This window comes from Phyllostomus discolor, chromosome 9 (assembly GCF_004126475.2).
Source record: "Phyllostomus discolor isolate MPI-MPIP mPhyDis1 chromosome 9, mPhyDis1.pri.v3, whole genome shotgun sequence".
Lineage (NCBI taxonomy): Eukaryota > Metazoa > Chordata > Mammalia > Chiroptera > Phyllostomidae > Phyllostomus > Phyllostomus discolor.
The window spans coordinates 88,038,563-88,054,752 of NC_040911.2; the positions used below are offsets into that span (position 1 = coordinate 88,038,563).

General features: G+C 56.9%; 1 protein-coding gene and 1 long non-coding RNA gene across 2 annotated transcripts; one reads left to right on the forward strand and one right to left on the reverse strand.

Moving 5' to 3' along the window:
- Positions 1-991: 991 nt before the first annotated feature.
- On the reverse strand, positions 992-15,735 carry LOC118496829. The gene is made up of 3 exons (XR_004899388.1): positions 15,547-15,735; positions 9,960-9,961; positions 992-1,006 (listed from the first exon to the last, which is right to left on the reverse strand). It is a non-coding gene; the product is annotated as an uncharacterized LOC118496829 (long non-coding RNA).
- Positions 4,129-7,630, forward strand: MYL9 (myosin light chain 9). Its single transcript, XM_028523986.2, has 3 exons — positions 4,129-4,312; positions 6,431-6,592; positions 7,340-7,630. The coding sequence occupies exons 1-3, from the start codon at positions 4,129-4,131 to the stop codon at positions 7,510-7,512; spliced, it is 519 nt and encodes a 172-aa protein (XP_028379787.2). The 3' UTR covers positions 7,513-7,630.
- Positions 15,736-16,190: the final 455 nt, after the last annotated feature.

Sequence of the window (16,190 nt, forward strand, 5' to 3'; positions counted from 1 at the left end):
CCTCAGCACTGGATGTAAACCCCGTGGCACCCACGCCAGTCCGAGCGCTTCTCTGGCGAGGAGCCCCTCGCTGCTCCAGCTCGGAGCTGGCCTCCTTCCGTCCATTTCCAGCACAGCACCCGAGGGACTCCGTGGAAACGGACGCCACGTTGTGTCACCCTTCTGCTCAGAACTCAGATGCCTTGCAGGGAGCCATGGGAGCTCGCGCCTCAGTTCCCAGCCCTCTCCCGGCTGCTGCCTCCCCACAGTCATGCCGTCCTCCCCCTGCCCCTGCCCCTGTGCTGGGCAAGCTTCCCCTGTGGGGCTTGCGAAGTGGCCACTGCCCAGGCTCTCCCTCAGGCCTGCCCAGATGTCACTTGCCCGGAGGGACACCCCCACACCCTTTACTCTCCCTCCCCCCACCCTGCTTCCTTCTCCTTCAAGGCACTTGCTTCTTCCCTCCAAGCCCTGTAGCTACTTGTGCATAATTTTTCCTCTCCACGAGAACAGACGCTTCCTGAGTGCGAAGACTTTCAGTTGCCTGTTTCCTCAAGACAGTGCCTGGCAGGTGGAAGGTGTCAGCTAATATTATCAGAATAAGCAATTGGATGTTGGGAAGTGCCCCTGGGAACGCCAGCGTTGGACCCAAGGGGGCCAGGAGGGAAAGCTGCGCAGGAGTCCAGACAGGGGCTGATGAATCAAAATGGGGGACATGACCTGAGGCCTGATTGGGGGGGGGGGCTGCCACCGTGTGGACCTCCCTAACCCCAAGTGCGCCCCCACCACGCCCCAGGCAGGAGCTAACTGGTGGCCCTTTGCATGAGGACAGCGGGCCCTCTGACGCGCCTCTGCTCTGGACTGGAAAACAAAGCCATACTTGGTCGGGTGGAAGGAAGTTCCTAACCCCAGGAATGGTGCGGGGTTAGCAGGGCTTTGGGGGAAAAGCTGGGGGTAGGATCTGAGAACTAGCGTCCCCTACATGTCGTGCTTGCCTCGCTGGAGAGGAGGGGACGGCCTGGATAAATCCCTTTTTGCAGGCTGTGCTGACCCCGCACTCACCTCCTCACCTCCCCCGTCTGCAATCAAGGGGAGAGGCCCTTGTCGCAGGAAGTGGGGTGGGGTGGGGACCACCAGCAGCAACCGGGCCTCCCAGCCCGACACAGCCTCCCAGCCCGTGGGTGGAGGCCAAATAAGGCCGGACTGGTTGCCCAGGCCCCGCCCCGCAGGGCGCACATTCTTCTGCCTTGTAAGGCCCGGCGCCGCGCCCCGCCCCAGCCCAGCCCCAACCCGACGCCGCTCTGTGCCGGGCTCCGCATCCAGCCCCGCAGCAGCGCCGCGCACAGAGGGAGCACCTTCTCCGCACCAGGTGGGTGCTACCCAGGTGGTCTAGAGCAGGTCGTGTGGCAGCCGAGGCTGAACTTCGGGCAGACCCCACGGATGGGGATGTCCTGGATTTCCTGGGCAAAGACAGCCGCCCGTCGCGGGGTTTGGGGCTGCGACGTGGCGCGGGTGGTCAGGGATTCTGGCGGGGGCGGGCAGCAGGGAGACTAGGACTGTTCTGGGCTCTGGGAACCCGTGGCCCTTTGGCACAGGAAGACTCTGGGCCCCATTCCTTTCCTACGGAATCCGAGTCGCCAACCCAGAGCTCTTGTGCGCCGAGAGGAGGGTGGGGGTTGTGGTCGCAGGTGTTCCCTGTCCCAGCAGAACGGTGTGTCTCGGACCGGAAAATGTGCCCTGTCCGCTCCTGGAGACTCGTCCAGAGCACCCCTGTCCCCTGCCCCATGTCCTGGGACAAGAAGAGAGAGGGATGGATGGGGTAGGTTGTGCCCCATGCTCCCCCGCCTCCCGGCTCTGGGCCATCTGCCCATTTGTGCCTGCTGGGTGGGGAGGGTCTGCCCAGGGCCCCGGGGGCTGGAACAGAGACTCCAGCCGGCGATGCCCGCCACAGCGTCTTCGTGGCCCCCTCTGTGGGAGCCGTGAGTCAAGGCTCCCGGAGAGCGCCGGGTGCAGGGAAGGACTGGGCCCCTAAAAGCACTAAACCACGGGAGCGGACGGCACTGCCTGGTGACAGCATCACCCCACTCAGGTCGTGGGTGAGAAGGGCTTTTGCCTACCTGCCCCAGATCAGGTGAGGACCAGGTGTGTCAGCCGAGTGGCACACAACACAGCAGCATCTCGTGACAGTAGGCAGCAGTGGCCCTGGGGACGGACTAGGGCTGGCCGGTATGCAGCTCAGGATTCGAGGTCTCAAAGGGCAAATCCGGGAATGACTTGAACAGCATCACGGGACAGAGGCCGGGGGACAGCGCAGGGAACACTCCCCACCACACAGTTTGGGGTGTAAACAACAGGCGGAGAAGGCTTTCTGGAGGCCCTGGACCAAGGGGCTCGCTCGGCACGGAGGAAAGGGGGCAGCAGCCTGGGGTCTTGGCCAGACCCCAAACTGCCCAGCTGAGGGGCACACAGCGCTAGGTCTTCGGGGGCAGTCCCCACAAGCGTAACTGGGGTTCAGGGAGAGTCTCTTGCTGGGCCTCAGTTTCCCCATCTGCACAGTGGGGGCAGAAGAGCAGCCAGAGTCACCCTCATAGTCACTTGATAAACAAGCATCCAGTAGCCCCACCGTGAGCTTTGGTGTAAATCAGGGTTTATGCCAGCTTGACTGACTGTGAGGGAGAGACCTCATTTTTTTTAAATCCTCAACCAAGGATGCATTTAGAGAGGAAGGGAAGGAAACGTATCAGTTGCCTTCCATACACACCCTAACCAGGGGTTGAACCTGCAGTGTAGGGAGGTGCCCCGACCGGAACCAGACCTGCAGCCTTTTGGTGTACGGGACGGTGCTCCAACCCACTGAGCCACCCGGCCAGGGCTGGACAGACCTTGAAGTGCTGACTGTCAAAGCAAAGGTGGGGGAACTGCTCCCCAGGGGGTGTCTCAGGAACTAGGCTGGATGCCCTGGCTGGTGTGGCTCAGTGGACTGAGTGCCAGCCTGCGAACCAAGTAGTTGCTGGTTCTATTCCCAGTCAGGGCACATGCCTGGGTTGCAGGCCAGGTCCCCAGCTGGTGGCATGCAAGAGGTGACTGACATATGTTTTACTCCCTCTCTTTCTCCCTCCATTCCCCTCTCTCTAAAAGTAAAACCAAAATAAAACCATTTTTTAAAAAAGAACCGGGCTGGAGAAGGAAGTACCTTCCGAGGGGAGGGACCAAGAAGACAAGTCCGGAGTGTCTAGGGGACAGCCTGAGGCCCAGGTTGGCAGGGTCACAGATGGCAGGAGGGACACAGCGAGGGGTCCCACGGTCAGCCAGAGAGGAGGCCCTCGACTGCCAGGCTGAGGGGCCTAGACTTGCTCCGGGTGGTGGCAGGAGCCCGGAGGGCATCCGGGGGAAGTGACAGAGACAGGCCTCAGTCCGCACAGATGGGAGAGATGGGCGGGAGGCCAGGTCAAACGCAGGCAAGGACGAGCAGGGCTTCTCAGCCCCGGGGAGCCTTGCACCCCCGTAAGCATTGAGGAATCAGAACGAGGAGCAGGGCCCAATCGGGTCTGCCACCCAACCTGGGGCTGGTCCAGGGTGGGCAGCTGTGGGGAGGGGCGGGTGCCCACCACACTGCCTTCCAGAAACTCCAGAGCGGGCGGCGCAGAGGGGTGGGGGGAGGAGGAATGTCAGGAATGCGGGGTGGCTGATGCAGCTCCTTCCTGCTGGGGGGGTCATGGCAGGGAGCCCCGCGTGTCACTTGGAGAGAGACAGCAGTGTGTAAATGTTATTAAGGATTAAAGGAGATAAGCACGGAAACCGTTGGCTTTGAACCCAATCCTAAGCGTTTCACCCAAACAGAGTAAGAGGAGCTTGCTCTGTGCCTGGCACCACTCCAGGGCCTTCTCAGGCAGGAGGTCAGGTGACCACCCACCCAGTCCCCATCCCCAGACGAGGCGGCGCACCCGGCGAGGCAGAGGGAGCTGTTCAAGGGCCTTGCGCGTCTGCTTCCGGACGTGCTGGCAGCAGGAGCCCCGAGCCTGTGGACAGCTCTGAACGCCAGGCCCAGGCACCGACAGCTGGTCCAGGGTGGGCAGGGTCCCCTGGCCCGGGGTCCCAGGCTCTCCCCCACATGCTCTTCCTGCAGGCAAGCCCCACCCACCTGAAGCCAAGATGTCCAGTAAGCGGGCCAAGGCCAAGACCACCAAGAAGCGGCCACAGCGGGCCACGTCCAATGTCTTTGCGATGTTCGACCAGTCCCAGATCCAGGAGTTTAAGGAGGCCTTCAACATGATCGACCAGAACCGAGACGGCTTCATCGACAAGGAGGACCTGCACGACATGCTGGCCTCGCTGGGTGAGCAGGGGCCGGTGGGCGGGTCTCCGTGGGCCTGGGAAAGGCTGTGCCAGGCGCAGGCTGCGAGGCTGCTCCTCACTCGTGTGGCACCTCCTGTGCAGTGACAGGTGGTGCCCCCCTAGAGAGTAGGTGCCACTACCTTCCCCACTTAACAGAGAGGGAAACTGAGGCACGGAGCAGTTTGGTGCTGGATAGGAACCCAGACAGGCGCCCTGCAGGCCAGGACTGCCTCGGGCAGATGTGTGGATTGGGGTGCCCACACCATTCCATTTGGAGAAAGCCTGAACTGCGTGGGCTTTCCATTGTACTGATGGGGAAACTGAGGCCTGGAAGGGAGGCCAGAGCACCTCCCCTCCTTCAGAGGTCCCCTGTGCCAGGCTGCGCGAGCCTCTCTGACTTCAGTGAGGCTGACTCCCCCAGAATCAGACTCTCAACCCTGAGGGGGCTCAGGAATCGAGTACAACTCACCGTCGCTCAGATGGCGAAACGGAGGCCCAGAGGCCGGCCTCCAGACACCACCACCCCAGCCTGGGGCCCTGCCCTACCCACTGCCCTCCTCCTGTGCTGGCCAGACAACCACCTGCGCCCCAGTTCCTGGCACCCCTTTATCCAGGTGGGGGCAGCACAGGAGGCAGCCTGTGGCGTTCATGCCCCGAAGCTCTGGGGCCACGCAGGCCGGTGTCATCCCCTGGCACTGCCCCTCACAGCTGGGTGTCCCTCGTGTCACCCCTGGGGTGTCTGGTGGGAGGGCTGACGTGAGACTCTGCCCCCACTGTGGGCGCTGAACCCCTCCCAGCTTCTGGCCAGATCCACTCGAAGGCCCCCTCCCCAAGGAGGCGCCCCGGCCCGATGAGGGGAGGGGCTGTGGTCCCGATGTCACGGCCATCCCTGAAGACACAGCAGGGCGAGCACGGCTCAGAGGGGATGGGGACACGGGGACTCCTTCCCGTTTATGGGGCAGCACCGCGCAGCCAGGGCCCCAGTGCCCAGAGACCTGACAACAGCCCTGGGTGTCTACTCAGGAGCACCCGCGCTCCTGTGCAAAGCTCCTGTTGGTGGCCGCTGGCCAGCCACGGCCTTCTGGGTAGGGACATCACCCTTAGGTTAAAAAAACAAGAGCAAGAGCAGCAGATAAAACAGCAACAAGAATCTCTGCAGGTATTAAACTTCAAATCTTTGCAATCTTAAATCTCAAAGCAATCCTATTGGGTAGATGTGACTATCATTCCCACTTTACAGATGAGGAAATAGAGGTTCAGAGGGGTTAAGTAATTTGTCCAAGGCCACACAGCTACTAAGTGATAGAGGTGGGATTCGAACCCAGCAGTTGATTCAAGTCCATAGGGCTGTGATAATCATGCACATTTTACAACAACTGCCTTCATCGTCTTCATAAATCTCATAAGAGGCAAGAGAAATTGAGGCACAGAGCTTGTCTAACGCCAAACCCCACTGTTTTTTAATTTTATTTTTTAATCCTCAACAAAGACATTATTTTCATTGCTATTAGGAGGGAGGGAGAGAGAGAGAGAGAGAAACATTAATTGATTGTCTTTCATACATGCCCTAACTGGGGACCGAACCTACAACCTTTGGTTGTTCAGGGTGGGGCTCCAACCAACCAAGCCACACAAGCCAGGGCCAAATCTCACTGCTCAAACCACTTTTGAAACTGCCTGGAATCTGGGGTCTGGCTGCCTGGGTTTGAATGCCGGCTCCGTTCCTTCCTCACTGTGTGACCAGAGTCACCTCTGTGCCTCGGGCTCCACACCCACAAAGTGGGTGTACGAACACCGACCCCGCAGGGTGCGGGTGAAATGCAGCAGGGCGGGTGCAGCACCAGGTGCAGCGAGCGGGCAGCAGGTGGTGGCTCTCACAGGTTCGAGAGCACTTCGGACTTGGATGTCCAGCCCAGAGGAGGGAACTCGGCGAGGGCCCCGGGAGGACATGGGGGTGGGGGGCAGTCAGACAGCTGGCCGCCCAGCGAGAGGCTGACCGTGTATACACTTCCTGTCTCCTGTCTGTCGCAGGCCAGCTCACACTGGGCCATGGAGGGAGGGTCAGGGAGGCGGGAGGGGGCGGCCGATGACAACAGGCGTGAATGCCCACCCGCCACAGGGAAGAACCCCACGGACGAGTACTTGGAGGGCATGATGAGCGAGGCCCCCGGGCCCATCAACTTCACCATGTTCCTGACCATGTTTGGGGAGAAGCTGAACGGCACGGACCCCGAGGACGTGATCCGCAACGCCTTCGCCTGCTTCGACGAGGAGGCCTCAGGTGAGCAGCAGCCTGGAGGCCTGGCAGGGCTGGGGCGGAGCCCCTCACCCAGGGCGGCCCCCCACCCACCCATGCAAGTAGGGCCCCTGCCCCTTTGGGGCCCCTGCCCCCACCGGCCAGAACGGAAATCACCCGTCTACTGCTTTCGGGCACCTGGGCTTTCTGCCTCCTAGTTCATGTTGGCCCCACGCACTGTGTCTCCGCTTTAGACCTCCCTTCTGGCCAACGAGGTGCAGAAACCAGCCCCGCCCTCAGACCTGCCGAAGGACTTCCTGTCCCTCAGCTCGGGCTTCCCAGGGGCGGGCAGGCGAGGTGTCAGCGGTGACTTGGGGGCCCAGGCCTGGGGGCGCTCCACGCACTTCCCTGGCCGCCTTCACGGTGCCCCGCTGGTCGGCACTGTCTTCAGCCCCATTGCCGGTTCGAACAGGCACAGAAAGGGTAAGGAACTTGCCCAAAGTCACACAGCTAGGAAGAAGAGGGACCAGCATTCCAGTTCAGGCAGCAGAACTCTGGGCCGCATGCTCTCACAGCGGGAAAAGCCCAGCCCCCGCCCTCAGCCCCCAGTTTTCCACAGAGACACCTCGCAGCGCTCTTCCCTCTGGGGCCCTGGCGGCTCCTCGGGACCAGAGGCAAGGGCCCTGGCGGTGCCTGGGCCCCACGCCCTGCTACCAGGCCTGCAAGCCTGGGGTGGGGGATGCTGGCCCTGTCCCAGCCTGAGTCCCTGTGTCTCACGGGCCCCGCCCCCAGGTTTTATCCACGAGGACCACCTTCGGGAGCTGCTCACCACCATGGGCGACCGCTTCACGGACGAGGAGGTGGACGAGATGTACCGCGAGGCCCCCATCGACAAGAAAGGCAACTTCAACTACGTGGAGTTCACCCGCATCCTCAAACACGGGGCCAAGGACAAAGACGACTAGGCCCCGGCCCCGTGCCCCCATCCCAGTCACCTGCTCCCCCCACACGCAGTCTGCACCTGCTCACACCCACGGGACTCCCTCGGGGGAGCCTCCCTCTGAGGGGTTAGGGGCCCAGCTCCCAGTGGAGGAAATGGGCTGAGAGAGCAGAGCCAGGCACAGGTCACATGGCCAACGTGAGGCAGGTGTGCCCACTGCGACCCTCCAAGAAAAGATCGTCTAGGGGGCTGGGCTGGGGGCCGGAGGGAAGGCCCCACAGGAGAGCCCAGGCTGCAGCTGTTTCCTGCCTGGAGCGGGCTGTCCTCACAGGAAGGGCCAGTGTCCTGCCCTGGGACACCATGTCACCCCGTGCAGGGCATGAAAGCCCTTTCCCAGCCACTGCCACAAACACACAAACCTCACCACCGTCCCTTCTCAGAGGACAGGATGACAGAGCCCTCCCCTCCCCTGCACCTGGCCCCCACCCACCGGGAAGGTCCCCGGGGGGTGGAGCTTGTCCCCGGGAGGTGGAGTTTCTAATAGATGGCTGAGCACTGCTTCGGGTCTGTGTGTCTGCGGTCTGTGCCAAAAGGGCCCCAAACCTCCTCCACAGAGACACCCCTCCCCCCTCCTCCCATCCCCAGTGGCTGCACAAGTCCCCTCCATCCCCCACTCCCAAGGTCCGGCTGGGCCTAGACCAGCAGTTGGGGCTGGACAGAGGTGCTGAGGGGAATGCCCCCCTGGGAGGGCGGGCGGAGTCCGGGAGACCCACAGGAATCACCAGAGCAAATCCCAGTGGGGGTTCTGGGCCCCTGGGTGGTGGGGTTAAGGTCCTACAGCCTTCAGGACTAGAGCCTGGTTCGCCAGGTCACCTCAGTGCTCCCGGAAGAACAGGGAGGCTCTGGAAACTGAGGAGGGCGCATCCCAGTAGCTCGGGGACGGAGGCGGGAATGAACAGGTGTAGTGGGTCATCGTGAGGGCAGCTCCAGGCTGCTCTGAACTGCACCCTCCGTGGCTGCGGGGTCACGGCAGCCACGTGACTGGCAATGTGGCAGGCACAGCTGCTTATGCACCACATGCAAAGCATGCGCCGGATGGGGCCCTGTTAATCCAAATGATGGGGACAGTCACACAGTGCCTGGGGTTAGGAGGAGCGGTAACACTGGCAGAATGAACAGAGAGCCTAGAAGCACAGAGACCACCTGAGGTCCCCTGTGTGAGGAGCACAGAGAGGGCTGGGCCCTGCAGCAGGCTCCGGCCAGGGCTGGACACACCCCACCTGAGCCCAGCAATGGCCAGGGAGTGGACGAGGGCCTGGCTCGGTCCTGCTGCCTCCCTGAAGGTCACCTAGATAGAGCCTGTCAGCCACAGGCGGCCCTCCCCCCCCCCCCAAACCTCTGCCCCAGGCCCTGGTCAGAGCCCCATGAAACCCCTCCTCTTGTGTCCACATTGAGCCCCACAAGTCCCTGACCTCAACTCCACAGGGAGCCAGCTCCAGAAAAGTCCCCACTGGGCCCCAAGGCTCAGCCCCAACCACACCTTGACCCCGGCCCCAGACTATGGGCCCTGAGCGTCCCTCAGCTCCACCAGCCCGGCCGCCACTCACTGCAGCCGGCCCTGAGGGAGTCCCAGAGCACTGGCCGTGCTCTGTCACCGGTCCTCCTGCAGAGCCACCACGGGGCCGAAGGCCTTCCTGAGAGAAGGCAGGGATACGTGGCTAGGGACACTGGTGCAGGGACAGACAAATTGACCACTGGAATGGAGAGTCCAGAACAGACTCACATCTGTAGGGCTTGTTATATGACAGCGGTGACAGATGAGAAGGGAAAGGAGGGACTCACTAAATGGAGCTGGCACGCACTGACGGGGCCGCAATGCAAAACCCCCAATATCACGCGTAAGTGAGGGGGAGCAGGGGCAGCGCCAAGAATTCTCACACGCTACAGAGGGGCATAAACAGGAAGAACCACCTTGAAAAAATGGGTGAAGCTGAACAGACCTCGACCCTCGGACTCAGCAGTGCCTCTCCCAGGTGTGCGCAAACGCACCCGACGGAGATGTGGACACGCGTCCACCAACAGGCAGGTGCCACAGCGCTCACAGCAGCACCGCTGTCACAGCCCGTCCGCAGCGGGAACAGCCCACGCTGCCACCAACGGAACGGACACAGACCACAGTAGCGGGCGTCAGCACGGAGAAACCTCACTGGCGAGTCAAGAACAGACAGACAGACACACACACACACACAGGGCTCAATCAGGAACCGAAATTACACTGGCTTTTTCAACAGAGATTATTTAACATAAGGACTTGTTAACTAGCTGCAAAGTGTACATGACCTTTAATGAAAACAAAGGGTGAACAGAGAACAACAGGCCTCTGGAAGCATGGGAGAAGTACAAGGCACAGCGGAAAATTTGAGTAGAGTGACCCACACAAAGAAAGTGAAAATAAAATGTCTGCAAATGTACGTCTGATAAGAGACTTGCACATAAAGACTTCTCACACACTCAGTAAAGAAAGAGAAGCCAGCCACCTTCAGAATGGGCAAAGGACATGGTGAGACATTTCTCCAGAGAAGGCATGTAAACGGCCGATAAGCAAACGCAAGTGCTCGGCCGCCCTAAGATGACACTCGGCCCTTGGAAGGCCACCGCGAGGCTGATGTGGCCCCCGGTGCAAATGAGTCTGACACCCCCGGTAAGAGAATGGAGTGCTGATTCGTGCCACTACGTGGTTACCCCTCAGAAACATCACGCTATGTGACAAAAGTCCCTAACAAACGACCACACACGTACTGCATCTCTATGACCTGTCCAAGACAGGCAAACCCACAGAGAACAGAGAACTGGCCTCCATGTGGGGTGGGGAGGGTGGGGGCAGCGAGTGGGATTACATTACACTGGTAGCTGCACAAATCTTTAAATAGACTAAAATTACCTGACTGTACACTTTAAACAGATGAGTTTTATGGTGTGTAATTACATGATCAATAAAGCTGGTAAAACAAATAGTAACCAGTCAAAAAAAAAAACCTCCTAACGTTTTTGTAAGGTTTTGTTTTTTTCCTCTTCAAAGGCTTGTAGTACATTTGAACTATTAGAACTTCCACATCTTTATTTTCTGGAAATGTATGTGTTTCCTTGTGTTTAAGTAAGCCCCATTAGCTCTGATACACCGATCAAACAGACCTCCTTAAACTGAAGCGATGTTGCCGTTTCACCTGCTGATCAGCACACTCTGGGGGTGGAAATATCTCGGACTCACACAGACCCTGAGAACCTCCAGCTTCGGTTCCACAGCCTCAGCCACGTGCCTCGCTAAAAACCAAGACACAGAAAAACCCACTGGCCCAGATTTCAATGGCTGTTCTGCTTTCAAAGCTTCCCTAATTCTATTTCTCTCCATATTTTCTTCATTGATTGAAGCTCACAAATAGACGAGCAAACTATTGAAAAAAGAAAAAACCCACTAACATCCAATTCTCTCTTGTCTCCCAATGGATAAACAATAGGTCGCCACTGTCCAGACAGATATCAACTAATAGACCATAAAATCAATGTTCAATCACTGCTGCCAGCAAGGGAGATAGCTTAGCAAGGACTAGGACTGAAACAGAGCCAGAAATGGAAGGGCGAGAGGGAGGAGGGGAAAGAAAAAGAGAAGGGGAGAGAGAGATGGCATGGAGGGAGAAACAGTCAGTGAAGGTCAAGTTTTACTGATGCTTAAAATTCACTGCAGGGGCCAGAGAAAGACTTGCCTCAAACAACCCATGAGACCCCTTCAGTCAAGTCCTACTGGCTCCGGTCGGTGGTCCGCGGAGCACCACAGGGGGGGGTCCTCCCAACTCAGAGCCCGCTGCTCAGGAAGTTACACGTGACTTGGGCCTCCCACCAAACACCTGGGGCACTGCTCAGGGACGTCCAGGCGTCAGAAACAGTCGGACAGGTTTGGAAACAAGGGAGATACCCTGAGAACAGTAAGTGGATTAAACGAACTGTGGCGCGCTCATCCTCGTCAGCGGAAGGTGTCCGACTGCCTACCGGCATGCAACACGAGTGGGTCTCAAAGACACTATGCAGGAGAAAGCAGCGGACTCCAAGGGCTAGAAACTCCATGATTCCATAATTACGACGGTCCGGATACGGCAAAACTGCAGGGCAGGAAACAGCGTAGGGACTGCCAGGAGCTGGAGGGACTGTGGAAGGGAAACTGTCATTCCGGGGCTGTGGGAGGGGGGTGATATGACTGCTCTGCATCTTGATTTTGGTGGTGATTATGTGAAAGGATATGTCTGTTAGCACTCACTTTTTTAAAGGGTGAATTTTTACTGCACTACAGCAAAACAAGGCTGCCCAGGCCAGGTCGCTCAGTTAGAGCATTGTCTGGGTATGTCAAGGTTGAGGGTTCGATCCCTGGTCAGGGCACATATAAGAATCAACTAATAAATACATTAATAAGTGGAACCACAAATTGATGTTTCTCTTTCTCTCTTTCAAATCAATAAATCAATAAATTGTCTTCTTTAAAAATAAATAAATCTGAGGAAGGAAATGTAAAAAACTTATATAAGTTTTCATACGACCCTCCCCCCGTTTTCCAGAAGGGCTTTGGGGGCCCAAGGTCACCCTGAAGAGGAACTGGAGTTCAGACCCAAGGTTAAGTTGGATTAAGTTCTGCTGTTAGTATCATACTTATTGGCTTATGAGTAAGATACACAAATACATGAGATGCATGCCAAGTTTACATGGGAAGCCCTGGGGAAATAACTGTGAGGTCGGAAGTAACGTGATGCAGGAATTCAGAGAACCGAATCGGCTGCGTCCGAGCGCTGCCGTTTGTTAGCTGCGTGAACTTGCGCAGGCTGTTCAGCGCCCCCGAGGCCCGGTCTCTCATCCACGTCCGGGATAACGCCTGTCTCATGGAGTTACATGGTTGTTACAAAGTTAAGGAAAATTTATAGTTATAAAATATACAGAACTGTGCCTAGTACACAGAAAGTGCTCCTTTTGAAAAAGTTATTACATACAATGAATTTTAAAATACATGTATTGAATGAAACCTCAAAGTGGTTTTATAGGAAAGAAACAGTCTTGTTATGTAAGAAACACAGTTTGGAAGATTCTAGTAGGAATTCACAACTCTGGAAAGGAGAAAAATCCCAAAAGCTCAGAAAAAATGGCATCAGTGAGCAGCAATGTATTCTATTCCTACTGTAACACTTGCAGTATACAGTAGGGGTGTGTGTTACTGACACACTGTAAGTAATAAGGCACCCTGCGCTTACTGGCAAATGGAGCCCATTTCACGCATGTAAAAGAAAAAAAAAAACACCAGCGCTGCATCCACGCGGATGAAAAGCAAGCCACAATGCGAAAACGTACTGAAGGAAAACCCATCCGTGCCTGGACGGTGTGTGTTGTCGCACTTCCCCCACCAGAGGTCGCCCAAAGTCCCCCAGAAAACTGGGGAGGAAGAATTCAATTCCCAGCTTTGCCGGACACCAGCTGTGTCTCGGACTTGCAAGAATGCCCCCTGCTCTAAGGTGCTCTCGGGATCGGTGGACACAGACCCGAGGAGCCCTCAAGAGCCTAACAAGGGATTCTTCAGCCCCGGGTGCCCCAGAGCCACCCTGCGCACCACCTCCTTCCATCCACAATCCAGGTACCTTACAAGGCAGCAGGGAAATCGCTTTTTTTTTTTTTTTTTTAAGGAGAAAGGGGGAAAAGTCACATGCCAGCAGAAAGAATGTTATCCCTATTTTACAAGTAAAAAAACTGAGGCTCAAAAAGCTTTAGCAACCTATGAGGTGTCGCACTGCTGGGGAACTTCAGAACCAGAATTCACACAGGGTGGGGTGGCGCCTTGTCGTTGGTTACTAATCCCGCCCTCAGGCGGGCCTGGGGGAAGACACAAACAGGTAAGAAGAGTGTATTAGAAAGGACGGCTACTTCCTCCCCAGCCGGTCTGAGGCGGCTGTCCCGACTGCTCGCTGAGCCCTGACAGGTGAGGCTGGGTCTTAGCCTTTACTTGGCTCCCCCTCCTGGCAGAACCCCAGAGCTGCAGGGTCAGTTTATTCACTCAGCCGGGGCGCCGGAGCCCCATTCAGAAATGCTCTCCGTCGGTGCTCGAATGGGACTTGATTTCCTCCCTGTCCCGTCCCCATTCTTCCCCCAGTCTCTCCTCACACCCTGTCAGCTCCACAGCCGGAATCCCACTCACGTCCCAGACTTACCCACCGCTGCCAGCCTGGCCCGAAGCCCGTCTCTCCAGCCTCTGGACTTCATTCAAGTGGACCACGGTGACAGTCACTTGTCCTCGTATTTAAAAACCCATCCTCGTTTAATTTATACCCAGAAGAAGGCCTACCTGTTAAGCACACAGCTCCGTATACTGCACCGGCCTTTTAACGGGCCTTCCTGATTCCTCCCCAACCCACCTCTCATCCACCATGCACAGGGCCCTTCCAGGGTTGCTGGAAGGGCCCAGTGGAGCTTACACAACTCGGGGGGCGGGGCAGTTGCCTTTGCAAACGCAGACTCCCAGTCCCCCCTGGATTAATCCCTGAACAACATGGGTTTGAATTGCACAGGTCAATTGAAAAATCCACTGCAGGTGGACCCACACGGTTCAAACCTGTGTTGCGCAAGGGTCCACCATCTACCTGACCATGTCACTGCCCTGGCCAAACACTCCAGTTGCTTCACCCCACTGTAAGGCCAGAGACCCACAGAACAGAAGATAGGCACTCCTCACCTTGAGAAAGAAAAACATAGTCAGATAAAAATCCACCCTTAAGAGAGGAACTCACAGGCCCCCAGTCAAGATGGCGACGTAGGCAGACAGGGCTCATCTCTTTGCACAACCACACTAAAATTGCAACTAAACTATAGAGCAGCCATCACTCAGGAACATTAGAGATTGAGTAGAATGGAAGTCGGACAACTACAGAATTAAAAAAGCCACATGAATCCAGACTGGTAGGAGAGGCGCGGATGTGGAACGGGGCTGGCCCCCACACCCATGTGGATAAAAATTCAAGGAGGGATATCTCAGAGCGAGCAGTCCCAGCCCCACACCAGGCCCCCGGCCCAGGGTTCCAGTGCCAGGAAGATAAGTCCTCACAACTGGCTGCGAAAACCAGTGGAGGTTGAGACGGTGGAGGAGGCTGCTGGAGCCCCAAGCAGTTCCTCTTGGGGAACCTGCGCACGGACTCACCTACTCGGGCTTGCTCTCTCTGAGTTCCAGCACCGGCGTGGCAGCTTGAAAGTCACCAGTAGTTTACAGGGAGAGGCTGAAGTGTCTGGCATCAAGACCAGCAGAGACCACTGTCCCTTTGCTAAGCCCTACCCCGCCCCCCCACCGAGACAGTAGGGGCTTGTGCCATAACTGACACTCCATCAACTTGGCTAACACTGTGTGACCCACCTTGGAGGTCCACAGAGGCTCTACCCAAGCTGCTTTTCCATAAGAATGGCTCGTCTTGACTCCTAATTCCTACCAAACAAGCAACAGCTGGCTTCAGTGAGTGTTAGCGGCAGTCAGATTAGTCACAACTTGGCTTCACCTGGGATCTCCAAGCCCAGCACGAGGGGTAGCCATCTCGGATTGCTTTACAGCACAGGTGGCAAACACAAGACCCACGGGCTGAATCCGGCCCTCCACCTTGTTTTATCCGGCCCGGCATCTTGTTTACCTGGCAGCAGCACCGAGCTCCTTGCCCTGGTTAAGGAGTAGTTACATTTATACAGTCCTAAAATTACATTCGGCAAATTACATTTGATGCTAACTGCGAGGCTGATGTGGCCCCCAGTGAAAATGAGTTTGACGCCCCTGCTTTACAGCTCAGGCAGGGTGCCCTGGGCAAAACACAGGTGGGGGCTGACCTTGGCCTGTACCACTTGGGAAACCCCAGGGCCAGCACACCTAGTGGACAGCTACAGACAATGTCAGAGCACCACCACCCTGACCTTCCACAGCTGATCCTCCACGGACGGTGCAGGTTGGTGATCAGTGGTCACAGCCAGTCCTTGCAGCTGACTGGTAAACCCCTCCCACTGATCTGCCAACAGCAACCAAGGCTCAACTATAAGAAGAGGATGAACTCAGCCCACACAATGGGTACACCTCGAGTACTTGGCTTGGGTGATAGGGGAGGCTGAGCCACTGGAACCTTCAGGACACCTACTACATTAGGCCACGCTACCAAGACACGGAGTCAAAGCAGCTCTACCTAACACATAGAAACAAACACAGGGAAACTGCCAAAACAAGGAGACTAAGAAACATGACACAAATGAAAGAACAGATCACAACTCCAGAAAAAGAGCTAAAGGAAATGGAGATAAGTAACCTATCAGATGCAGAGTTCAAAACTCTGGTTATCAGGATGCTCAAGGAACTTAGTGAGGACCTCAGCTGCAAAAAGACCCAATCAAGCCCTGGTTGGTGTAGCTCAGTGGACTGAGTACAGGCTGTGAACCAAAGGGTCACCAGTTGGATTCCCAGTCAGGGCACATGCCTGGGTTGCAGGCCAGGTCCCCAGTGGGGGCCATGTGAGAGGCAACCACACATTGATGTTTCTCTCCCTCTCTTTCTCCCTCCCTTCATCTCTCTCTAAAAAAAAATAAATATTCAAAAAAAAAAAGGACCCAATCAGAAATTAAGGATACCCTAATTGAAATAAAGAACAATTTGCAGGG